Genomic DNA, 27,682 nt, shown 5'->3' on the forward strand with positions numbered 1-27,682 from the left:
TGGGAAGAACAATGCATAAATTTTTAGTGACACAAAAAGGAGTTATGGTCATTGATATTAGTAAATTAAGGAGCATATATATTTCCCACTGGGAGATCAAGACTCAAAGGGATTCTAGTTACAGAGGGAGCATCCCTATGGAAGCTTGTACTTCAGGATATGAGGAGATCAAACTCATTATTGCAGTAGTTACAACAACAATGTGAAAGCAAAAACAGAGTAGTAGAAACAATATGAGTAGATCATATGTTTCCACGCATGCAGCTATACCTCCAAGAGTAAGGTGGGGTGATGTAGATCCCTAGCCTCAGAATTGCAGAAATTTGGGCAGGGTCCATTGAGGTGTCCTTGTCATGAATCATTACCTTGCTACAGGAGCCCATGATATTCGGTAGCAAAACGACCAGTGTTAGTTGGTGCAGTCATATGCTGAGGAGCATAGAGGAGTGTTGGCACATTGTAGAATCAACAACAGTGCAATTTTCCCAGTAGACAACTGCATAGGCACATGTGATTCAATATTTTGGTGACTTCTCAGTTGTAGTTTTCACAGTAACAATAGAAATAATGAGAGGTAGTGCTCTAGTACATTCCAAAGGAGCTGGATAGGGGTGGTTCAAAATCCCATTTTGCTAAGAGGGAGTGTTGAGAAGTGTAGCAAGAAAGACTCAATTTCACTTTGCCTTGGTCAAATTGAGAAAATTTGAATTTCCACATCATCAAACAAATTGGAGGCAGTTAACTAAGGTGACATGGCTCTTGTCACTCAGTCAGCTCAGTAAATTCGGGTTAGAGGACTTGGAGTTTAGTTAAGAATGTGTGATTGCTAATTTGTAGCAATCCAGTTTAGTTATTTCCAGTTGTATTTAGTTAAACTAGTTCCAAATGTTGATAGAACTAGTGGAAGGTCTGTGGTGTAGTGGGAAAACAGTCTAACTCAGAGTTCATCCAGTTATCTGATCAATTAAGCAAAAATATCTCATGTATGAAATGAATTAGAATTTCTCAAGTTGTGGTGGAGATTCCAATACAATGTACAATTAATTATATACTAGATTGAGTGTATAGTTTAGAGTATTGGTCAGGTGATCAATCCTTGGGAATTGTAAAAGAAATAGGGGGAAATTCCTATCTTTTAGGAGCCTATTTCCTCAGGAATTGTGCAAGGAAATAGGAGGGAGTGCGGGGAGTGCAAGTGCAGGAAACATAAGTGCAGGCAGAGTAAGAACAAGATTACTCTTGCAGCTTGTCCTCAGAGCTAGAGATTACAATTGTAATTGTTTCTCAATTCACTTTATTAATGAAAAATGGGTTTAAGGGGTTTTTGTTATTGCTTTCCCATAGAAACATTTGTGTACCTTTGTATTTGATGATGCATGTTTTTCTAAATTGTGAATTACTTTCCACAAACCAATAGAGTAGAATTGTGTCTCTTGATTTTCATTTAATTTCTTGAGTTGTTGCAATTCTATCACTGTATTTATACATAGAGGCTCCATTGAAAAAGATGTCAATTCACTCTTGACATCCTAGAAGTAGTGACCAAATAAATAGGTGGAAGAAGGCGACTAGAAAAATGGTAATTTGCAGGAGAGAAAGCCTCCTAACCTATTATGTGTGTGGAGCTATGGAAGTGGAGAATTGTGACTACTACTAATGGTAATATTAGCACAAGTGTAGGAGAAATCAACTGTATTTTTAATAAAGATGAAACATTTTCTCTTCTTGTATTTCACAAGTTCTTTTATGTTTCCACAGGTGAGTTCAATACCCACCCATTTTGGCAACGAGGATTCAAGTGTCATGTATAGTGTTTAGTAGTATGGCGCATATCGATGCAAGGATATGGTTATGGTGGTGTGTTGGGAAATGGACTCCACCAACCTTGTGAAATTTTATTAGTTTGATCATTCTGCAAGCTAAATCCTTCATATGTGTGATTGTTGTTCCATGTGAAAGTATAAGAAGGGGTTCATGTCGTTTGATTCAATTTGATTTTGTAGGTATGGGGAACACATAAGAGAAGATCAACTCTTTGTTTATCATTATGATCTTATCACTAGTGCTTGAGTGGTGAAAGTGGTGTGGAATAGAATCCAACCTGCCTTCTGATACCCACGGTTCAAGTTCTTGTGGCTCCTCAACACCCACCACTCCGACAAAAAGCCATAAAGACACTACTTGAGATTTTCTCAATATGGCAATGATGAAACTACAATGGAGTGTGGTCAACAAGAATTGTGATCAATGCCATTGTGTTCAAATGGGTGATATGAAGGCATATGGGAAAATAAAATATCTCACTGCAAAGTTATCTGAAATTTTGAGTATAATTAGTAATTGTCTGATAAAACAAATAATCAAGTTCATGTTCTTGTTGGAATGAGTGGTTTTATATTTACTTGAATTAGTAAAATTTTAAGTGATGAAGAACCGAAAATATAACATAGTAGTATAATTCAATTGGTGGTTCTTGTTGTATACGGTGCCATAGAACATATCACATATTTGATTATGTTTACTCTCTGTTATAAAGATGATGGGTCTTTTGAAGCTAGGAACGTCAGCTACATGTTATCATTATATGTTGATAAGTGTGTGTGTGAAGAGGTCAAGTTGTATAATTGACTTCTAAATGCATTCAGTACCCAGACAACTATCCTAGATAATTGTCAAATATAATGAGAAATCTCATATGACATATGGAAGCATGTCCATAGGGTGGTTCAGCTACTTGACTAGTTTTTTTTGGAAAATACAACCAACTATGTAATTTTGCAAAATGAAGTATGTCAATATCGTTAATCATTACAAGTACATCAATGATGGTCAAAAATAGTTATATTTTAAATGGAGATCAAGCGGGAAGCTCAAAGTGGTTGAAGAAAGGGAATTGCCTATGAAAATCTAGAGTGGGTATAAGTGATAATGAAGACCAACCAGGCAAAGATCAATATTATTATTATAATTTGTGATTTTAGTATTTGACATGTAAGCATTAACAGAGGGAATTGGAGATAATGCTTCCATTAATACAGTATGTTGAGTTTACAGTTGGTTTGGAATTTTGTTGAGAGAGTATCTCAACTCACATCCATGTTTGGAACTAGTTAGATTTGAGACCAACTATATAAATGTGTTGTAACTGAGTGCAAATATCAATAAAAAAGGTATTATTCATGTTTAATTTGTGTACTATGTCTACTCAAATTTCTAAATATTTATTCACATCTTATAACTATCCATTTTTTATGCAAAGACTTGCTTAAATTATTGTGGTCAGTAATTGATGGTAAATATGTTATTTAGCCAAATATGAGCTATTTTCAAGAATTTTAATTTTTGGTAGTTTTCCTGCAAATATTCACAACAAAAAATCACTGCAAAAATATCCAAAAACTTATGGCAAAAAATGTGAGGTATTTATGCCCATGACATTGTATTATGCAAAAACTGCAATAAGACCCTAAAGTTATTGTCCACTCAAATTTAAAAAAAAAAAAAAAATTAATGACATTGAAAAATAAATATTTATATTTCAAAGTTAAACATTATAACTTGCAGTGGTCAACACTAAACTAATAATGGTCAACAAACAAATTGATTGATGTAGTCCTGCCTTAGTAAGGACTAATAACTAGCATAGCCATATAAATTAAATGACTAACAAATGCAGTAAATATTATTATTACTATTAATTGTAAAATAAATTAATATATAATTTAAACACACACACATATATTCTTAACATTGAGATTCACCTCTACTTCATTATGGTTATTTTTAGTGTGTAAATAGGCTTTGTTACAATACCATGGTTCATCAATAGTGCATGCCCAAAAAAACCATAATCCATTGTTTTCACGTAGTTTTTTTCCTGCAATTTGTTCAACAAATTGTTTTATACTGTTCAAGACAATTGCAATATCCATGTCTTATTTATCTTCTTGTGCTTGAATAAGTTTTTCCATAATTTCTTCAATTATTTATACAATCTTAAATTCTTATATATATATATATATATATATATATATATATATATATATATATATATATATATATCACTTCATCAAACATTGCATTGTTTTGCTATCTCTAAAATGTCTAAACTTTCTAGGACCTTGTTATTGTTGTAATTTTGGAAAGAATATTTGCATTCAAGCCTTGTTGAATGAGAAATATTGTTTTTGCATCATCTTTTTTGTTCGCTATGACTTGATTCAGAGGTTCTTCAAACCCTTTCTTCACAATATCCCATAGATCTTATGTATGTACCCGAGATGTCATTTTAATGGCCCCATAATTATAATTTTCACAAGAAAAACTAAGAGGTGGTGGTATATAAAAATTGTTATTCATAAATCTATACTCGTTTGCTATGACCTCATTCAAAGGTTCTTCAAACCCTTCCATAATTATAATTTTAAGAAACTAAGAGGTAGTGGTATATAAAATTTGTTGTTCATAAATCTATACTCATAACACATAGGGTAGCTCAATCACTTAAATTGATTATAATCCTTAATAAAATGTATCTAAAAAATAGTCAATATGAAGTGGTGGTATATAAAATTTATTGTTCATAAATCTATAATCATAACACTTAAAGTAGCTCAATCACTTAAATTGATTATAATCCTTAATATAATGCATCCAAAAAATAATCAATATGATGATAAGTTGAGATGTATAAATACAATAAAACCAAATACAATTATCTTAAATTTGATACAGAATGAGGAAAAAATATTCATAAACTCAAATGTACAATGTGTTAAGTGTTTTATATTAATAATTCATGGATATTAATAAATATGGAGGGGTATATTGACCTGGAGTAGTATATTGACTTAGCAATATATTGACTCATTGCTAAGGCTTCAAGAGTAGGCATATTCTTGGATGAAGTCCACTTTATAAGCTAGAATCCTGGATTTTCTAGAAATTACTCAATAAATTACCCTCTCAACAAATTACCAATTACTCAATAAATTACTTATTCGCTATAGATTATTTATTTATTTGTTTTTCATTATGGTTATATTTTTTTTATTAAACCTAGTAATTTAAAAAAATAAAATGATCATAATATTGTCTCTACCATAACAAAAGTGTGTTGGGTTGCAGTGTGTCCTAAAATTGTTTTTGTTTAGAGATGGTCTCCCTGATAAGTAAGGAAAAATGTTTTGGCAAGAGTGAAGCCTAACCCCTTATAAACTACTAATGAGTCATTCCACTTAATGTGGTTTTCTTTAGATAATGATAATAAATCAACCTGCATTCAAGAATAACAACCAGAAATAACTTGATTTGACCACTTAATTATAATAGCTTTTCCTATAATAATAACCTAGAACTCATGATATGAACTCCATGGAGAGTTTGAATCGATGACCGGAGAGAAGTTAGCTTCTATGGTGGCAGTGGGTTACACTGGGGGCGGCAATTCACAGCTCCTTCAATAGTGGTTGTTTCAACGGCCGGCGTTTCGTGAGACCAGCGTCGACCCACTTACTAGTCCGCGAATTGTAGGTAGATTCCTGTGGAACGCAGGTGTTCTTACAAAGCCTTAAAGCTTTCTTACGTGAAGTAAATTTGTGCATTCAGAAACACGATGATATAAAATGAATAATGGAAAATTCCCAAGTTCCGATGATATAAAATGAATAATGGAAAATTCCCAAGTTCTGAAGTTATTCATTAGTTCAAAAACATAATTTATTTTAATTACCATTAATAATTTTATAGTTTAGTTGTTGAGGATGGGTTTTGTCAGCAATGCGACTCACGTTTGTGTTCGGAGGAGGAGGCATGTTAAAAAATCTAATGAACTAAGGGTTAATGTAGCCCACGTCAAATGCTATTCCAGGGAGACTTTGACAACTTAAATGCCCATAGATTGCAGCTTGTCAAACCTAGAGGGTCTTAGACAACTTGATAGACAAAAAAACAACCTCATAATTTAAATAGATTCCAGTGAAAAAAAGTAAAAATATAAAAAATTTAGCATATCTACACTGCTCTCTTGTATGTGGACTCTGAGGTGACTCTATCATCCCTACTTTTTAATGTATTTTGCTCTTGTAAGAATTGATATTCACCTTATTTGATAGGTTGGTGTTATATTGTTGATTGGCTTTCCCTTGTTAGTTATTTTGAGAGTTGTCATTGATTCAACTTCAAAAAAGTAATCTAAAGACCTCACAAATTTTCTTTTGAAGTGGTGGAAATTCTGGCATTATTTTTGTCAAAATTTTGTAAATTTTTTAAGAAATCTAGATTATAACGGTCAAACTTCAGAATTTTGAATAACCAAAAAAATTTTCATGGTGATAAATATATTTCCACCATTAAAAAAAATTCAAATACTCCTATAATCAAATTAATTTTTATTTTAAACTAAAAATAACTGATCCATCTGTAACCTTGCAAACAAAGCCTATTTCACATGCTAGTATTTGACGTTGATTTACTTTTCACCTGTACTTTCAATAGTCGAAGTATAAGATATTGTTGATTGGCTTTTTATTTGTACTTCATGTGGGAATTTCTATTCATCGTTTTTCATATGTCAGCGTGGTTGGTTGATAGTGGCATTGGCTTTTCACATGTACTTTCAATAATCTATTTGTGGTTTATTCGGGAGTCGTTATTTATCTTTTAGATTAAAAGAATATAGTTCAATCCGTAGGACTTCAATGGTCAGAATTTGAAGCACTGTAGTCCTTGCTTTTTAAGCACTGTACTTTCCCAAACTAGTACTGCAACTGGGAAACAATTTGTACTTTTTTCTGGATATAAAATATTTATTATAAGGTAATAGAGAAAGGTAAAATAACAAAAGTCAATAGATTTAGGGAAGGAGGACCTTTTTGAGATCTGTACTTTCCCAATCTAGTACGACAACTGGAAACAATTTGTACTTTTTGCTGGATATAAAATATTTATTACAAGGTAATGGAGAAAGATAAAATAACAAGTCAACAAAACATTAAATTTAGTGAAGACTGATCCTTCATAGACGAAAAATGCAACTGTTAAACAATTTGTATTTGCAACTAAATATAAAATATTTGTCCTGAGATGATGCCAAAAGTCAACATAAAGATCAAAAGCATCCATGATTATTTACAGCGTTCTTCCACTATGAAGACCCAAAAACTTTTATGGTCCGTGCAATATCTCACAGCCCGATGTGATCATGACAATAAGCTTTCCCTCAAAAAGCTAAAAGACATTGGTCACCGAGACGATTCAATGAATAAAACAAATAACAGCAGCAGGCTTGACTCGACATAACAAAATAATATCAGGGTTTATCAAGAGAGGTCCTCAGGAACATAAGCAGCCAGTTGTAGAGTTGACCTTAAGAATTGACTACATGTACACTTCTCAACAACCAGAGGCCTAAATTCCTCAGTAATCCATCGGAGCAATATCCAGGGTTTATCAAGTGATGTCCACAGAAATTTGGGTAGCCAGTGCTAGAGTTGGCCCTGTGCTTTTCCATTAAGTTTACATTCAAACACCAAGAGCAGATATTTTTGAATAATCCATTGGAGTAACTGACCATGCTTTATTCAATTCAAGTGGGAATTGTAATAAATTTCAATTTTACTTGAATTGTAATAAATTTCAATTTCCACAAAGTTGGAATTGCCGAGAAAATTGTTATATTACAATAATTGAATTTAATTCTATTACAAATTATAAGAATATTTTAGAGTCTGATAAATATGACAAAAATTATTATTTTATTTGACACTTATTCTTTAAATCTAAATATATTTCCAAAAAATGATCCACATATTTTTTAAATCTGCAATGAACATAAAAATAGGCTTGATTACTCACTCTAAGAAGATAGAGAGAAATTTTATATATTGACCTCATGAAATTTACTGTTATAAGATACCTTGAAAGCTTATATAAAAAAATGAAAAGTTTCAATGGTCTTTTTTTTTCAATGGTCTTTTTTTTCATGGATTGACATGCACTAAAATCAATTATAAGTAATCTTTGTGATATGCACGGAATACCATGGTTTTACACTTGTGATATGGACTGAATATCATTCTTTTACACTTGTTACGTTATTGTGATATGGACTGAATAGCATTCTTTTACACTGGTTACGTTATTGTTATTATTATGATGGTCCCGCCTCCCACTTTCAATTGAAAAAAAAAGAGGTAAGATGAGTAATCTTATATCACGAGATGTTTTTCCCCTTAAATGTTTGATTTGCATTAACATGGAGTTTTCAGAGTATTATCGAACTTACAGTTTACGCATTCATGTTGTGGACTTTTGTGCTAAAGATAGTGTTGACACCTTATAGATTCTTGGATAACCAAATGCATTCAACTTACTCTTTGTTTTGAATAACATGCAGGGCACTGATAAGCTTTGTTTTGAATAACATGCAGGGCACTGATAAAGTGAAGTTGTTGATTTCAATTATTACTTTTTAACCTTTCTCGGGAAATTTGAAGATGTGTTCACATTTGATTGCTACTTTGCTCGTGAAAAATACAACCAGTAAAGTACGCACAACTTATCTGTGTATATTTTGGGATGACGGTCACATTTTCATTTATTTTGGTAAGTATTTACTCTAACCAGTTGATGTTTTTGCTTAGAAAATAATTATCTATCTGTGTTTTATTTGTGTATATTTTGGGGTGACGGTCATATTTTCATTTATTTTGGTAAGTATCTAGTCTAACCAATTGATGTTTTTGTTTAGAAAATAATTACCTATCTGTGTTTTATTTGTGTATATTTTGGGTGACGGCCACATTTTCATTTATTTTGTTAAGTATCTAGTCTAACTAGTTGATGTTTTTGCTTAGAAAATAATAAAAATTAGGGTAAGATTTTGACAAAAAATTTGGAAATTAAGATTACAACTATCTTAAGTTTGAGGAATTTGGATGCTTTATATTGTGATGGTGTTAAATCCATTTCCACTATAAAAGAATAATTCAAACACTCCCACAATCAATTTAGAAAAACTAATTCACTGATTCCAACAAATGAATAGCAGTTTTTCTTTGTTTTTCAAAAACAAGTTATTAAGTAACACCTTTAATAGTCATTCATACATAAATATTAAATTTTCACAGTCTCAATTAATTTTATTAAATTTTCACACTTCTATTTAATGTAATTAATTCAATTAATTTTATTAATGTGATTTTTTTTTTGTAAGTAAGAGTCGTTTTCACCATGAATCTTAATAAAACATGAGTAGTGATTTTTAAGCTTTTTAAAGAAAAATTATGGACTGATTCAATGTTTAGACATGGATAGTTATTCCGTAGTATGAAACTTATTTTACCTCACCATGAATCTTAATAAATCATGAGTAGTGATTTTTAAGCTTTTTAAATAAAAATTATGGACTGATTCAATGTTTAGACATGGATAGTTATTCCGTAGTATGAAACTTATTTTACCTGTAAAACATATTGTAATTATGGAATTATCATGCAAATAGTGCATATAGATATAGATCCATCTTAATCAAGGATGTAACAAGAGCTTGAGGAATCAAATCTCTCAAGGTGCAAACCATTTTTATAGTACAAAACTTAAAAATATTGCACCTCTAAAAATTGCATGCCTCTACGCACTTGATATATATTGCACCTCTAAAGATTGCATGCCTCTAGGCACTTGATATATATATATATATATATATATATATATATATATATATATATATATATATATATATATATATATATATTAAATTGCATTATGCATGAATAGATTAACTCCCTTGAATATATGGAATAAACCCTGCAATTCTAACAAATATTTACTCCCCAATTCTTTATTGTTATTATTATTTTAAGCCATTGTTGACATTTAAATAATCTAGTTAAAATGATCATTGACATGTTTTATTTATGGATGACATTGTCCACATTAAAGTTTTTTTCTACTAATATACTTTTAAATATATTTCAATATTACTTTCAGTTTTTTTACTTTCCATGACTTCTATCTGCACATTGAAATATCTTTTTATTTTCACTTACTTTCAATGGATTTTCTAAAATTGATATTAAAATAAATTAGTTAACATGAATATGAATTAGTCCTTCTTCTTTTTTTTTCCTTTCCTCTCTTTTTGTTTTCCTTTTGGGTATCTTTGAAGCTTTTCGTTTCTTCCTTCCAGGTCACGTGTCTTTTATTTTTTTAGTTGCAAATATGTTTTTCTAAATATTTTTTTTGGATAATACATTCTCTAATGAGGTGTAAGAGTGTAATTTCATCCAATATCCTTTTCTTCTGACACATAATTTCCTCTATTGATGAGTTCTTTGTGGATTCCCTTTGGCACTTTTCTTTTATGAGCTTCCACCTTTGGTTTTCCGTTGTCCTTCTCTTGATCTATTTCTTGAGGATGTACCTAATTTTTCATTGTCTCATAACTTTTTTGGATTGATGGGTTCCTCCGTCCTTCTCTTGATCTGTTTCTTGAGTATGTACCTAATTTTTCATTGTCTCATAACATTTTTGGATTGATGGGTTCCTCTGACATTGACACATTTTGTGCTCGAGGGTTTTTCAAACAATGATTGTATTTATGAAAACCCATACGATCCAACTTATGCTAATTTTCTTTTGTTTCCTTCGTGAGATTCAAGGGGAAATCCATGAAGAGATGACCATATTCATGGTACTTAGGTGATCTGATTGATATATGTTCATAATCCAAATGTATTTCTAAACTTCATCATGGTAGGAGATTTCAATTAATTCTGGTAGTGATTGGAAGATATTCATATACATACATATCATTCATGGTATCTATGAGATTTGAATGATATATGTTAATAACCCAAATGTATTTCCAAACTTCATCATGGTAGGAGATTTCAATTGATTCTAGTAGTGATTGGAAGATATTCATATACACACATATCCTTGCGTATGAATTGTAGTGTCCTTGATTAGTCACTTCAAATATTTTCACAAAAACTCTGATCTCAATATTCTAAAATATCATTCTTCCAAAATTATTTTGCAAACAAGATAGACGAAACAAAATTGGGGATGCTAGGAATTTTTCCTTTTTGGGGTTGTAACTTTGTTGCATGAATAACCCTGAATTATTGAAAAACACAAGCCTGCTCAAATACCCTATTTTTGTCTTCAACGTTTACAAGAATCATTATGAAGAAACCCTTTTCTCCTAGCTCAAGATCAATCTGTCCCTTAAACTGCCATTTTTGTTGAATCCATCCAATCAATGATCTTTCCATTCAAAAAATGTTGATGAACTTACATACTAGGGAATGATCCTTCAAATGCTATATGTAGCTCTCAATTTTTTTTTATTTTACCTCATATTTTAGATCCTTGGCTTCCTTAGGGAGGCATCTCCCTTGCATACAATTTTTTCAATTCACCCTTAGTGGAGGATCATAATTCTTTTCCCTGTCCACACAACTTAGGCTTGAAGTTGACTAATGGGGTCCTTGCATATGAAGGATTGAACCAAAACCTCTATTCATGACCACATTCTTGATAGAGGAGTTTGACTCCCCTCCCTAAGGCACCTCCATCCCCTAAAACCACATTCTTGAAATAGAAGTTTGGTCCCATCCAGAAGTGCTTTCCATAGTTGTTATCATGTTGCACCAAATAAATTAAGGAATAGACCAATGAAATAACAACGGAAAATAAAATAATTATCCACTATTTGAAAGAAATTATTTCTATTCAACTACACATTTTGGTTGTGACAATAAAACATGGGTTATTTATTGAAAAAAAATCATGCCATAAGTCACCACTTTTCCACCATAAAACAATGAAACTTAAACAATGAAACTTTATGATTTTTTGGAATTTTTTTTTAAGATAGTCATATTTATTTATTTTAATATTTTAAATTATATATAATATTTTAGTGTAATTTAATTATTATTAAATGTTTTGTATATCAATTTAATTATTAGTAAATATTTTTCTATTTCTGAATCTATTTTGCCTAAAATTTAAATATTTAAAATGATATATAGTTTAATATATTTTGAGGGATCTATCGTCGATGGTTGGAGGTGATGAAAATCACAATACATAGCATAGCTTTGAATATTCTGGGTATAATTTTCTACGAGGAAGAATTAGGTCGTTTGAGGTGATATTTGACAATTATGGCTTTGAACATCATAGTATATAACTTTGAATATTTTGGGTATATTTTTCTCTTTGAGTATTTTGGGTATATTTTTCTCTAGGGGAGAATTAGGTCGAGTTGGGCGAAAGTAATTCAACTACTCGAATATTATTTTTAAAAACAAAACTGGTAATTTACTATTTAAACATAAGTTCTTGCATTAATTTTTGAAAAGATTCTATACATGTCAAACATGGATCTCACCACGAGTAATTGCATTTTATCAAATTTTAAAATCAGTAAGTGCCCAATTATACACTAAGCTAAGCCAGAGGAAGTTACTCATAAATATATTCTTAATAATTTTGATATTTTTTTCATACATACAGATAATATTTTGTTTTTTCAATCCAACAGAGACAGCTCATGTCATTGCGATAGGGTGGCAGTTGAGTCCACGTGGCAAAATTCCGTTGGATGAAAATTCATGTTCCTTACCTATATCGTTAGCAATATAATATATATATATATATATATATATATATATATATATATATTCGTGCCACGTAATCATTTTCCGACCAACTTTTCACATTACCACAGCTTCACCGGTGCAGGATAACCACTTACGTGCCAATCTACCTCCCAGACCTGAGAGGGTACGTGGCGTGAGACTCTTGCTGGCTCGATTGCTCATGTATTTAAGGATTGCTTCCACATCATCTCTAGCTATCTCTGGCGGTGGTCGAATTAACGGGTTCCCCTCCAGATTTAGCCGCTTCAGTTTGACTAGCGCTCCAAAGAAATCGGGCAGGGTTTTGATCTGATTATAACTCGCCTCTAATTCAACGAGCGAACACAGCCCACAGGTCGAATCCGGCAAGGCGTTCAAGTAGCCAAAATTGCAGCTCACATTAAGAATTTGAAGGCTTACCAGGTTGTCAATGTCTTCAGGCAGATATCTGAGATTGTTCATATGGACATCCAAAACACGCAGGGACATCAGGCATGAGATGGAGGAAGGGAGATTAGAAAGTTTGTTGGAATGAACAGAGAGTCTCTGCAGGTTAAACAGTTTGATTCCCAGCATCTCAGGCAGCCGCTGTACCTTGTTGAAATCGGCAATCAGCTCTTCCAGCGAACTGACAGAGGCAATTTGTAATATATTAGCCGCAAAATCATACAATCCATTAAATTGCACAGAATTAAATCTTCAAACCTAGGGTTCGGATACGATTTTTACCGGCAATCTTGAAAAATTCAGCAAACAAGTTCGTAAAAACATTGAGTAGCTCGAATTAAATATTCTTGAGAATACTGAGGGTTCGAATACAATTTTTACCGGCAATTTAGAATGCTCTCCGGCAATTCGGCGAAGAAGTTTCCAGAAATGTTGAGGATCTTAAGCTTCTGCAGTCGTCCCATGGATTGCGGCAGCGATGTGAGCTGGTTCGAATGGACGTCGAGAGTTCTCAAATTCACCAGACTCGTCACAGATTCGGGCAGACACTACGGCAAGAAATTGATATTGAAAGAAAAATCAGATATATGGCATCAAGAAAGCCTATATAACGATGCAATATTGCTGTATTTACTACCTTCATATTGTTATTAGAAAGGTCAAGTTTAGCGATGGTCGACAACTTCTTTCCCGAGTCTGGCAAGTTAAAAAGTATAAGTCCGTTAAGTTCGTGGAGAAGCTGTTGAAGATCTAGCTTCTTTTCTCCCTTAATATCAGCTTCGGATCTTGATATTGCTGAATTTTCAGACTTCTTTATAATGCTGTCGTACATTTGATAGAATTCCTCAAGCTGTATAACGGATCTGTGTGGAGCCTTTTCTTCTTCTGCAAGTCTTTTCGCCTCGGCCTCCATTGCAGCCTGCATTAATTAATCCATGCAATTTATTTATGCTGCAAATAGGTAAAACTGGAATTCACAAAAGAAAGAATCGAGTCTGATGTAAGCCGACCTTGGCAGCCTCGCAGAGCGAGATATCCATATCGGGGGGATTGGGGAGGGCTGCGATGGTTTTGATCTTCCAAGCCAGTTCCGAATCGATGCGAGATACGGCCTTCCTTGACTCTTTTACAAGATCTTGACTCGGCCGAGTTCCGAGGCTTCCCTCTGCTGCAACTGCAGGCGCAGCCGACGCCATTGTTGTGAAGTTTCAGACCTTGGCCGCGTCTTCAAAAATCCAAAAGGGATACCGCCTGTGTTAGGGAATTGATCAGATTATCCGTTAATTGATGGTGCGGAGTCTTTTTCAAACTATCTGCCGACACACAGTACCATTGAATGTTATTATAATGGATCTCCTACCCATCCAACACCAGACGAAATTCACAGAAAGATCTGCGTGGTGGGAGAGTTGGTAGAGATCCCTCGCGAAGGCGACAACCGCAGATGGGAAGAAATATGCGAGAGTCCATCCAGATCGACGACTTGCGAATAACTGCGGTTATCGATTAGACACGTAAGGTTGACATTTTGAGTAATGCATCCCAACCTGTACCTATGAAGCAATGGCAAAATTATTTTCCTATCATGGATTGACTAAGACATTGTAAAACCAAATATTAAAAATAATATTTTTTCTCAACAGTTTTGTCCTAGAAAGCCCTATCCCACCTGCCTTCGTTGAATGGGATAATGAATTTATGCTGTGACATTCCATGAGATTTTAACCCCGGACGAGCATGTTTACCAGGACAATTCTACCCGACTAGAGAGAGGGCATACGGCCTTGCGGCAAATCGCTAATAAGTCGGAAAAAATTGGAAAAATTTAAAGAAAGTTTTCATATTTTTAAATTTTAAATAATTAATGTTGTTTTTTATGTATTTAATTTTTAAATAAATTTAAAATAATCAATGCTGCGAGTATATGGTATTTATACGTAAAATTATTTTTTAGTTTATTTAGAGGTAGGGTATGTATCTTTAAGGAGAAATGGACATGCAGAATAAAAATGTCTAATAAATTTTTATTTTTTTTTAATTTATTATTGGAATTCTTATTTTAAAAAGCTTTATGAATCTTCAAATGTCATGGATAACCTGGAAACCTTGCTCATAATGAAAGAAGTTTTGTTTAGAAGACATTAAGTTTGGGGTTAATTGCCTGGCTAATGGGAAATCTAAGGACATTGAAAATTACCAGGCAGAAATCTTAAAAATTGGAGGTCCTGTCCTCATCCCCCACATCCACAAGCTTTTCAATCAAGCAATCAAGAAAGGGTTCCCTAAACCTTGGACTGAGAGCCTCATTATCCCTATTTTTAAAAGTGGGGATACAAATATCCCCTATAGTTATCGGATAATTATGATCAGCCATCTCTTAGCCAAGTTATATGGTAGTATTTTGGAAAAGAAGTTAAGCATATGGCTTGAAAGTGAAGGTAAGCGGGCTAAAGGCCAAGCAAATTTCAGAAAGCATCACTCAATAACAGACCACCTCGTTACACTTAGGATCATTGTGGAAGAATGTTGTAATGATAAATCCAATCCCTTCTGCTGCTTTGTGGACTTTAGAAAGACTTTCGATACGGTTCCTAGAAACAACCTTTGGAATAGATTAGAAGAGCTAAAGGTTCCTTTCGAGTTGAGAGCTATTGCTATAAGGTTATACGAGAATGTAATTGCCAAGCTAAAGAGCAATGAGGGGTGGTTGAAAGATATTAAGTGCAATATCGGAGTTAAACAAGGTTTCCCCCTCTCCCTTACCCTATTTGGCATTTACATCGAAAAGCTCGAAGGCTATTTAGAGGAAGTAGGATGTGCTGGCACGATCTTAGCAGGGATAGTCATCATCCTTCTTCTCTATGCTGACGATATTGTTCTTCTCACAAGGTGCCCATCTGATCTTGATAAGCAACTCCGGCTTCTTAAGGATTTCTGCTCTACCATGGGTATGACTGTTAATACTGGCAAAACAAAAGTTATGATTATCAAATCCAAGAAGGACACTTACGCTAATTTTATGTATGACAATAATAACTTGGAGGAAGTGTATTCTTACAAGTACCTAGGAATTGATATTCATCACAAGCTCAACTGGAACTATAGCATTGAGAAAAAGATTAATGGGGGGTGGAAAGCTTATTTTGGTCTTGAAAATAATTGTAAAATGGCCAACCTCGTAATGTGGGATAAAAAGAAGTTCCTCTTTGAAACTTTAGTCACTCCTGTTATCTTATATGGATGTGAGGTTTGGGGTTGCAGCATCTCTAGAGAATCTTGGAGAAATATTGAGCAAATCCAGAAGTTTTTTATAACATATAACATGAAAATTAAAAGTAATACACCCTATCCTATTCTCCTTATAGAAGTAGGTCTTCCCCCTATCAAGAGCCTAGCTATGATTAGGCTTCTGTTCTACAAGCACAAACTCAATAACATAGGAAATCATAGACTTCCTAAGCTAGCTTTAAATTCCAGCCAGAACCACCCAAGGCTCAAACAAGGGTGGTATAAAGACACGAGGGCCTCGTTAAACTATTGGGAGATCAATGAGAATGATGTATTGCAAAACATTAATAACATTAAAGATATTGTTACTTCTAAGTTCAAATAAAAAATGTGGTGTGAGAAATATTTAGCGGCTAAAAGAAAATTAAGTTATTATAAGAAGGTCATCAACCCCACCCTAGAAGATCAAAACTATCTCTCTATTTTAACTAGCTCAAAGAAGAAAATTAATATAGCAAATATTAGAACGAATTCTCATGAGCTCCATAGTGAAACAGGTCGTTGGGCAGTTCCTAAAACACCATGGATGGAAAGGATCTGCCATCTATGTGAGAATAGGAACATTGAGGATGAAAACCACTTCCTCTTAGAGTGCCCCGTGTACAATCACATTAGATCTCAGTTTCATAATCTTTGTCACAATACTGACCTTCCTAGTCTTTTGCAATGTCAAAATTATAGTGAACTCGGGAGGCTTCTCTTCAAGCTCTTTGGGCATAGGAATAAAATCTTAAATCAAACTAAATAATTTGTTTCTTTATGTCCGATAGACCAAAGTTTGGTCTCAGCGGACATTAACCACAACCACCACCACCACCACCACCACCATCATCATCAATGAAACCTGTAATGCTAAAGTATTTTATGGTATAAAGTATAAAAGTTATTAGTTCGAAATTTTAAAGGGAAAAATTTAATTATATTAAAGTTGGTGTGGTTAGATGTAGCTATACTAAAGACTTATGTGGCTCATGTTAGATATGAGATTTTTAAGATTTAGATGTCTTTAAGTGACCACTAATCAAATAATAAATTAATTATAATAATCATCTTGGAACTCTCATACACTGACAAACAAAAACACAAACACACACATATATATAATTAAATTATTTAATTAATCATATATTTAAATATATTAAAAATGATATTTAAATATATTAAAAATGATATTTAAATATAAAAATATATTTAATTTTTATATATTTATATTTATTTAAATGGTGCCTTTCTCAAACATGGGAGGTCTTTTTCTTTCCTTAGAAAAGAAAAGAAGGGAAATCTATGGAGAAAAGGATTTGAACCTGACATTTTGTACCCTAAACAATTGGAAATATGATTTATTTATTTATAAAAAAGATAATTAAAAATAATATTTGTTTTAATTTTTGGAGAATTATATCTATATTATCTATTATTTTTTAATAAAAATATTTTCTATAACATTAAATTTATTTATTTATAAATTCAAAATTTATTTTAAACAACAATAAAACATAAAACATAATTGACTAAAATTTGTTTAGTCAAATTCAAATCAAAATCTCCAAAATATACTAGAGTTAAACAACTTCAATTTAAAACAAAATATATATATATATATATTCCCTTAATAAATTATTTAAAATTTTAAATAATTTAATTTCACGATATCAAATTTATAATGTAACTAAATAATTAAAAACAATAAAAATAAATTGAAGTTTCTAATATCCAGAAGATTAACCAAACTCTATATATTTTTAAACAACAAAACCAATAAATCTAAGTATATTTAATTGCTATAATAACACTTTTACAATACTTAATATCTCATTTACTTTAACTCGCACAAAATCCTAACACCATTTGCACAAAATCCTAATATATCAGTTTTGTATTGCAAAAAGTGAATTAGACTTTTTTGGCATATAATTATTCATTGACACTAATATTTTAATATTAAACACTTTATTATTTTATTTTAATATATTTATAGCTTTAAATAATAATATTTATTATGACGGTTTACGATGAGATTTTTATTGAGAGACTCAAATGTTCGAAAGGGTTAAATTTTAATAAACAACTAAAACACAGGCACTGAAACTTTTTTGCACATTACTAGTTTTATTTATATGAGTTCATAAATTTTAAATTGTTCAATATTTTTTCAATTATATTTTAATGATTATATAGGGTTTTATTATAATTATTTTTCTTATTAAAATTTTTAATTATTTTTTAATAAATAATATTTTTTATAATAAAATATTATATTATAAGTTTGTTGAGTAGTTTTAGTGGCGATGATTGTGTAAATGAAATATTATGTGTGAGGAAGTTTGTGGTTCAAATCCCTTCCACCTAAACACCCAAAGATGCATACATACACACTTAAAGTTTATAGTGGTAGTGGTTGGAATCTTTATATATATATATATATATATATATATATATATATATATATATATATATATATGAGTTCATAATTTTTAAATTATTGAGTTTTTTAAATTATATTTTAATATTTTTTTTGTAAATTTAAGAACTTTGTATTAACCAACTTAGATCTGTCTTCATTCCCTATCTATCACTCCCTATCTATCAAGTGTGGAGAGGGATCAAATATCTAGAGATGCAACCCTCTTTTTTGAGTGAAAAACTTGAGGAAAGGTTTGCACATCTAGAGATTTGATCTCTCTTGGAACTTGATAGATAAGTGCAAAACTTGAGGAAAGGTTTGCACTTCTAGAGATTTGATCCATCTTGAAGCTTGATAAACATTGAGTTAAGATGGATATAGATTCGTTCAATAATTAATAAATATAATTATAATTTTTCCTTTTGCTTTCATTTTTCTAATTTAATATTTATTTTTATGTGTCAAATATTTTAATTAATAATTTTATTTATTTATTTTTATTTTTATGCAATTGGATAGAGTCAAAATGTTTAGATAGAATAACATAACAAGATATTACATAATCTCTTCCATATTGGGTATCTCTTAGCCTAAAAGCGTAAAAAAATTAAACTAAAAAATCATTTTAAATTTTTCTATTGTGAAATGAGAGATGGTTTTTGGGCATTTGGTATTGTTGAACCATCGTATTGACCCACAATATTGTAACCAAGCCTATTTACAAGTTAATAATATCCATGCTTAAAATAAGCATTGAGTTTTTATTCGCTTACTAATGAAATTTAAAAATGATTACAAAATGATTAATTTAATTTATATGGGAGAATGGATCTTAATTTATAGCTAATATTTATATATTATATATTTTAATTTGATAGAGGGTTTAGATGTATCTCAAAAGTAATTATAATAATTTTGTTTTAGATTTAATTAAATATTTATAAAATTAAATTCAAATAAAATATTCATCAAATATTGTGATTGTGAAATGAGAGATTATTTTTTGGCATGTATTATTGATGAGCCATGGCATTGGCCCATGCTATTGTAACAAAACCTGTTTACAAATTAATAATATCTATGGTAAGGCTAGTGTGAATATCCATGATTAAAAATATTATGTTGTAATTTTATTGTGAGTATTAAAGCTTTTATATGCTAATTAATTAAATTTAAATATGATTACAAAATCATTATTTTAATTTATAAGGTAAAATAGATCTTAACTTATAGCTACTACTTATATGTTATATATTTTAATGTGATATGTATAGTGTGCTTTTATTTGATCTAAAAAGTTATTAGTAATTTTATTAATAAAAATAAAATTGCAATATAACAAATTTAATTTTATTAATTTTTAACTTTTTACCAACACTAGAATATCTTCATCATACTTGGCTCTATATTACTTTACTATATTACTTTTAACCTTTTATTATTATTTAATTGAGTTGACATGTAAATGTTTACTGATGCTTACCTATTGTAAATTCAAGACATTAATATAAATTAAACATATTGAGTTGACATGTAAAAATATTTACATACTTACATTACACCTACACATCCCCTATAGTAGGGTGTAGAGGCTTATAAACCCTCCAAACAAGAAAACAATTGAAACACCCTTGGCCCTGTAAATAATCATTATTTACTTTTTTGTTTACTATGTAAAACTTGGTAATTTGGTTTGGTAGAGGTGGTGAAATAATTTAAAGAAGAAGAAGATTAGTCACATAAATGACTAGGAAAAACTTAAAAGAAGAAGAAGAAGAGTAAATCTTGAGTTTCCAGAGAGTTAGACAATTACTTCCTTCCTTAAGGGATTAAAAGAAAAAAGTAGCTGAGAGAGGGAGGAAGAGGAAAAGAAAGAAGCACTTGCACTGCTGGAGGGTCTTCTTTAGCTGCTCATAATCAATGGAAACCCTTGTAAAGGAAAGAATTTTGGATTGGACTAACAGTCTTGAGGTTTTATAATGATTGCTATCTGAGACTGCTTTGGAACTAAGAATCTTGGGGAAAACAAGATGTAATTTCCAGTATCACAAGTTGGGTGGGTAAAGAAGTCTCTTTCAAGTCCTATTTATTTGATAGAGCTAAAACCAAATAGATAAGTATTGTTCCATTTGAACTGCACTTTTATTGCTTACTGAATATTTACTCAGAAGAAACTGGGACTCTGAAATATTCAGGAAAGTTAATCTATTATTTTCTCAGACTGAAATTCTATCATTGTAAACAGTTACATGAATTGAAGAGTTGCATACTAGATAAAATGTTGTAGAGTGAAACATGTCTAAAATATCTCACATTATACTAGATGTAAAACACTTATGTTGTGTATGATATAAATCTTTTTGGGCAATAGAATGTTGAGTTAATCTTTTTGTTATCTAAATGAAAGAATGAAGACAAAAGAAAAAAAACAAGCAACCCTAGTAGGGTATTAACAAGGAAATGAATAAAGGAGTGATACCCAATATAGGTTGAATAAAAGAATATGTCCATAGATATTCTGTGCATGTTTAAACAATAGGAGACAAAGGGGTTGTTGTCCATAATGCATATTAAAGGAAAGTTCTAGAAGTGAATTAAATTAGTACAAATATATATGAGTATGTGAACAAGTTAGTTTCCCTTGCGAGCCCGCAGGCTACTAGGGAAACAATCCTTCTTCATGGATAAGATTTGAATACCAGAGACAAGTGAAACAAGTTCTGTGGACAAAACATGTACCCTTGATGATATTGTTGGTAGCCATTAAAAGAGATATGTATTAATAAACATCACTTGCACTACAAGTGCAAGATAATGAAATAAATATAGCCCGTGACACAAACTTAAAACGAACCAGCATATAGTACTATACTAAAGCAATATTGACCTACGAATTTAAATAGTCGATAATTTAAGAACATTGATTTAATAAAAGATCGTGGCAATAAATTGGCATATAGGTAAATATAGAACTAATGTACAATTAGCCATGGCACAAGAGCGGTATCTTTATCACAGTAACCTGATCCTAGAAATGAAGGGTAAAAATATTTACAAATCTAATTTATTGATCATAGTTTCTTGAATCTTATATAATATCATAAGTCACAATGGACAGCTATGCTGAGGGAACCCCCCCCCCCGCCATACTAATTAAAAGAAAGAAGAGTAAATTGTTCACACGATGAAACCCTAGTCTCTATGTAAAACAATTTGCCAGACATTCGCTGGAGGAAATTCTTTAAGCTTCTCGAGCTCAAGCATTATTACAAGGAAATAAGAGATAAATTATATTCCTATATATGTATCTGAACATCAAACAAATAGTGTAAACCCTAGCTCATGACTTTAGATAAATGGATCTTCCAGGAATATGATAAGAACATGATACAAGAGAAAACATTCTAGAAGAGAACTCAAAGCCATGAATTTCAAGTCCAAATGTCATAAAGAAAACCTCAAGAGAATAAAAACGAACTTAATATCACAACTATAAGGGAATAAGGGAACCATGAATTTCTTAACGTATTATAATCATGCATAAATTCTACCATAATAAAACATTATATAACCCATGTAGATTTATTAAAAAACTTGGACACGAACCATAACGATGTTAGAGGCATCTTTACCTTGATGTGCTGAAGAAAAAACCAGATGTAGGTGATAAGCATGATGCCAAAGCAAGAAATTAGAGTCTATGGTATGAGGTTTTGAGTTAAGAACCTTGTTAGCAACTTGACAACAAAACCTGGAACAACATCTACTTGGAAGAGTGAGTATGACCTCACCTCCTTCGGTGGAATTTCCCAGAGCTGAGCCAAATACATTCATGATACTTGAGTGTCAATAACTAGAGGAACACTGTAAAATATCAATAAAAGGGCATAAGAAAATAAAATGGAAAATGAAGACCTGTGTAAGCACAACCATGAACCCTGACTCATCAGAAGGATGGTTACATAGCTGAAGAAAAGAATCCCTTGGTGTGGAAGTTGCAAAGGAATAATATTGAGAGGCAGAATGGCGATGCTGGCGGGGAGTCGGAGGAAGGGATGGTTACCATCAACCACCCCTCTACAATCCATACCATTCAGTGAAAACCCTAGCACGTGGACGGTGAGGATCAACACACCTGTAAGGCACCATTAACTACAAGTACGATGAGGGAAAGTCGCTATAGAGTTCCTTAACTCATTCATAGGGTTAGCTATTGATCATAGATAATAACCCTGGGTGTCAGATCTTAGGTTATCTTCGCACATAAAAGTGTATTGTAAATGTAATGCATAACTTTAAGGTAAGAATGATGTAATTAAATGAGGGGGTCTTTACCATTAGTCTATATAACATTTTAATGTCAAGTGCACAATCCAGTAATTATGTAATTAACTTGTACCATTGGAATTCCATGAGAGTTAATGGTAATGTATGCCAATGTAAGTATAAAAAAGATGAAAAAAATGACTATGACTAGTGAGAGTAAATTGTGGCTTTTCTAAGAAAAAGATTGTTACAAGTGCTATCAGAGCCAAGTTACAATATTGTGGCCTATTTGGGAAATTGATTAACAAGTACTTATATGATGTGAACATAGAGTGGAAGCATAATGTGGAGGGGAGATGGAAGTACACTGCCAATAAATCCATCCATCGAATCAAGTTCCATACCTACTTTTGGAATTAACCCATAGATGTGGGTTCAATTAGATGGGGCTCACTAAAACCCTACTACCATGCAGTTGGAAGTTGTTCAACAGTTAAGGACCGAGATGGCTAGTTTGCAGGTAGATAATGAGAGATTGATGTGAGATCGGGAAAAAATATTGAAAAGTCTTTATGATTGTTAGAATCATAGAAATTATGCACCCATCTTTCGAAAAGAAGATAGGGAAGAGGAGCAAAGATAGAGAGGTGAAAATGATCCTGAAGGAAGTCACACCAAGCGCTTAGAAGGGGATAAGGGTGGAAATGAGGAAGAATCTGACAATGTGTCAGACCATAAAAAAAATAAGAAACAAAAGATAGAGTTAAAAGGAGAGTTCAAAAATATAACGCCCTCAAATTTTGATGGAGAAGTGGAAGAAGCTGTTAAGGTGTGGTTGATTAACATTAACAAATACTTCCAAATTTATGAATATGATGATAACTTGAAGGTGAGACTAGCCATCTACCAGCTTTAGGGAAAGGCTATGTTGTGGTGGGAGGAGGTTAAGGTTGTTCATGCAATTGATGAAAAGGGGGTGACCTGGGGAGAATTTTAGAAACACTTTAAAGAGAAGTATTTAACTGAGCTATTTTACGACAAAAAGGAAAAATAATTCCATGACCTCTGATTGGGACAACTTTCTATAGACGAGTTTGTGACCAAATTCACATCCTTTTTAAGGTATGTACCTTACATATGGGAGGAGAAGTCCAAGGTTCAACATTTCATGAGCAATCTACTAGTGTTCATGAAAGAAGGATTGGAATTTGATAACGTAAAAACCATGGATGAGTCCATTCGAAAGACGCGAATCTTTTATCAACATATGAAGCAGAAGGGAGAAGGAAGTAAGAATTGGGATAATAAAAAGGTAAAGAAAAAATTCCATAACATGAAAAATACAAAAGGTGGAAATTCCATAAATTTACATAAGAATCAACACATTAAACCTCCTTGAAGGAATCGACAGAAATGTAAATCACAAGGAGAATTAAAACAAGTGGAGACCTCGAGAAAACCAGAATTCAGTTAATAGCAGAAACCTCCATTACAATGTTGGGGCTACGGGGAGCCTCATTAGTATAAAAACTGCCCACCCTGCACCAAGACAGAACATATTGCTAACATTCAAGAGGCCTCTATGGTTGATAAGGTGGTGCAAAGCATACCAAAGATTAATTCTTCCTTGGATGATCATCAAGTTGAATACCAACCCACTATGATCAAATTTGAAGGTAAGATACATAGTCGTATCGTGTCTGATAAAACCAGGAGCCAGTTTAAGTTATGTTAGCCCTAAAATCATTGAAATGCATCACCTACAAACCTGTAATTTAAAATCCTTGGTTGATGTAGTTGACCACTGGGGAAAAGCGAAGGGTGAAAGCCAAAGTAGATGAATTCTATATTGAACTAATAGGCCAACTAATTAATGTACATTTGAATGTGTTACCTTTGGGGTCTTATGATTTTTTAATGAGAATGGACTAGTTGGAAAAACATTGGTCATTAGAGATTTGAATATGTAAACTTGAATATTTTTTAACAATTGGCAAGTGAAAATTATATGTTTTTTGGGTAGATGATCAATTTACTAAACACATAGAATAAGTGAATTTAATCACAGTTTACAGCCAAACAGAGACAAAATAAGCATATCTTAAACACATAACTCAAAACATGATAAAATAGTTCACCCCTCTCTTGGGCTACATCTCTCGCATTAGGTTAATTTTGAGGTCTAAAATGGACCTCCTAAGGAAATTATAAAATAATAGTGGAAATAATAAAATTCGATTGGATTACATCATCAAATTTTAGAGGGAAAAAAAATATTTTTTTCAACTCATATTTTCAACTTATCTCCCTATGGGTTTAGTCAAATTTCAATCGAAAACACTCGTTGGATGCAAAATTCGATTCCTCATCCAAGAAGTATCCATGCTCCATACTTTTGATGGACCCTGCTACACAAAAAATGAGAAATACATGAAAAACGTGATTGCAATCACGTTTTTTTCATGTATTTCTCATTTTCCATGTAGCAGGGTCCATCGAAGTATGCAACATGGGTATTCCTTGGATGAGGAATTAAATTTTTCATCCAACGAGTATTACTGATCGAAATTTGAGTAAAATATTAGGGAGACAAATTGAAAATATCAGTTGAAAAAGTAGTTTTACTATTTTCTTATTTTTTAATCATTTTAATTTTTTACTCCAAAAATGGTGAATCATCCCCCATGGTTGACATCATCATTTTGAATATTATTGGTTGTTTTAAATTTTATTTTGGTTGTACATTTTTCTTAGGAGGCCCATTTTAGACCTCAAAATTCCCCTAATGGTCCACCTTCCATTGCCTCTTTCATTAAGAATTAAAAAGTTTGTTTACATGCTTTTACATAGCTTAAACAAGAAAATCTATGTCTCCAATGGATTTATCACTGTCACAAACCCCCATGTTCGTTCTTTTTTCACCTCATTTGGCAAAAATTTGATTAAGTTATGCCTGTTGCAAGTTTTTCCCAAATCCTCCAGCTAATCATCCTTCAATTTGGCTTAAGCCTCGCTTGAGCGCCCCAAACCCAAAACCGATGTGAAATTTTGGCCTATAGTTCTGCCCAACAAGTGAAATTGTAGGATGGTTATTCTACCCACTAAGCCCCTTGTCTTGAAAATTTCAGTCACATTGGTGCATGCAACTGCATAGGTGGTCGAGATTCCAGGGGCTAACTCTAAGTCTCTTTGGATTCCTGCGCCCTTGGTCATATGTGGTTTTAGTGATCTAGGATCGGCCCGCTTATCCACATGCTTCTGGTTCTATAACTGTCATATGACCTTGGGTTGGCCCCCTCCACATTTTCATGCGCCTGGTGCTATGGGGTGCCATGTGACCCCAGGACTGGCCCCTTTCCACCATTCCTCCTATGGTATTGCAATGGCTCCGTCGGTGTTATGACTTGGGTGCGGTGGCCACGGGCTAAGCTAAGACCTAGCCCCTTGGTCCCTCTGCTTATAGTCATGTGGGCGATGGGGTGGCCAGGGGTGAGGGCTTAGCTCGACCTCCACCCCCAACTGTGTTATATGGAAACTTTATATTGCGTATAAAAACCATTGTACTCAAGCAATAACATATGGAGGCCGGTGGAGGGCTTGGCTGGAAGATTGTTGGACTCGTGTTAGAACCTCGTGGAGGCAGCTCGACCTCAAACCATAATTTTACACCAATCTCGGGGGCCATGTGGTGGCCACCCATTGGCCCATGTGGCCTCTCCTAATTAGACCACCTCAATTACCATTCAACCAATGGAATTACACCAACCACCAATGAATCAAAATGTGACACTTGTCACCATACCATTGGCTAATAGGAAGTCCAGTCATCCTGTATGATGATTTCTGAGTCCACTGTCGGTTTTGAGTGAAATGAGTTGTGTTGGATTCAGGGTGACGAGACATTTTCTTTGGTGCTAGTTTCGAGCTAATCTGAGCACTTTTAGTTTTGAGCATTAAACTAATCCACCAGATTGTTCCTCCCTATTGGAAGATTCTGGACCTCCAAAAGCTCTTTATCAGTCAAAAAATAGATGACGGTACAACTCCCTCACCCTTCTAGTCTCAATCCACTTAACTTTTCTTGAATTTATCACTTTTATCTTTTCATGAGAGTACATTACTTTCCCTAATTTTGGAGTCTTGGAATTGTTGTCAAAGATGAACCCTTGCTACAATTTTCCAAGATATGCAGAATAGAAAACTGCCTTTGAAGGAATATGCATATTCCCTCCTTGGTCTTCAATCAATGGAAACTTAAATAATTTGAAGTTCCTTTCACCTTGAACACTATCATCATGATGATGCTTACCATGTCTAGCCTTGCACTTGGCTCGACTCTTTACCAAATGTGATTTCCATCGCCATGCACCATCCTTCTTCAAAGCCAAAACATTATGAAACCCACAAGAATATGTTTTGGGACCAATTTCCTCTTTGTCAAATAGCCTTTTCATTTTCTTTTTGACCTCTTCATGCTTTAACATTGGCATCTTTCTCACACCAATATTCAACAATGAAGAATCCTACTGCAATTGCATTTCTTTTTGTTTACCTCTTTTAAGAGGAAACTTGTTATAATCCTAAAACATATTATGACATGAATTAGAAACCTGAATAAAATCAA

At 32.6% G+C, this 27,682-nt stretch overlaps 1 protein-coding gene across 2 annotated transcripts in view; it reads right to left on the reverse strand.

Annotated features, from left to right (window-relative positions):
* Nucleotides 1-14,525, reverse strand: part of LOC149241251 (uncharacterized) — a 33,331-nt gene extending 18,806 nt beyond the window's left edge. The window contains exons 1-4 of one of the 2 annotated variants that reach the window (XM_089367478.1): nucleotides 14,111-14,525; nucleotides 13,738-14,019; nucleotides 13,482-13,648; nucleotides 12,693-13,281 (exon numbers count right to left, since the gene is read on the reverse strand). In XM_089367478.1, coding sequence (XP_089223604.1) covers nucleotides 12,729-13,281; nucleotides 13,482-13,648; nucleotides 13,738-14,019; nucleotides 14,111-14,296 — 1,188 coding nt within the window. In that variant the 5' untranslated portion in view covers nucleotides 14,297-14,525 and the 3' untranslated portion in view covers nucleotides 12,693-12,728. Of the gene's footprint in view, nucleotides 1-12,692; nucleotides 13,282-13,481; nucleotides 13,649-13,737; nucleotides 14,020-14,110 lie in introns of those variants that run through there. The other variant, XM_089367479.1, reaches the window with a different exon arrangement.
* Between the last annotated feature and the right edge of the window lie 13,157 nt (nucleotides 14,526-27,682).

The sequence above is a fragment of the Pinus tabuliformis genome, chromosome 8 (genome assembly GCF_031772625.1).
Source record: "Pinus tabuliformis cultivar Carrire ecotype Pingquan chromosome 8, CPIR1, whole genome shotgun sequence".
In the NCBI taxonomy this organism is placed as follows: Eukaryota; Viridiplantae; Streptophyta; class Pinopsida; order Pinales; family Pinaceae; genus Pinus; species Pinus tabuliformis.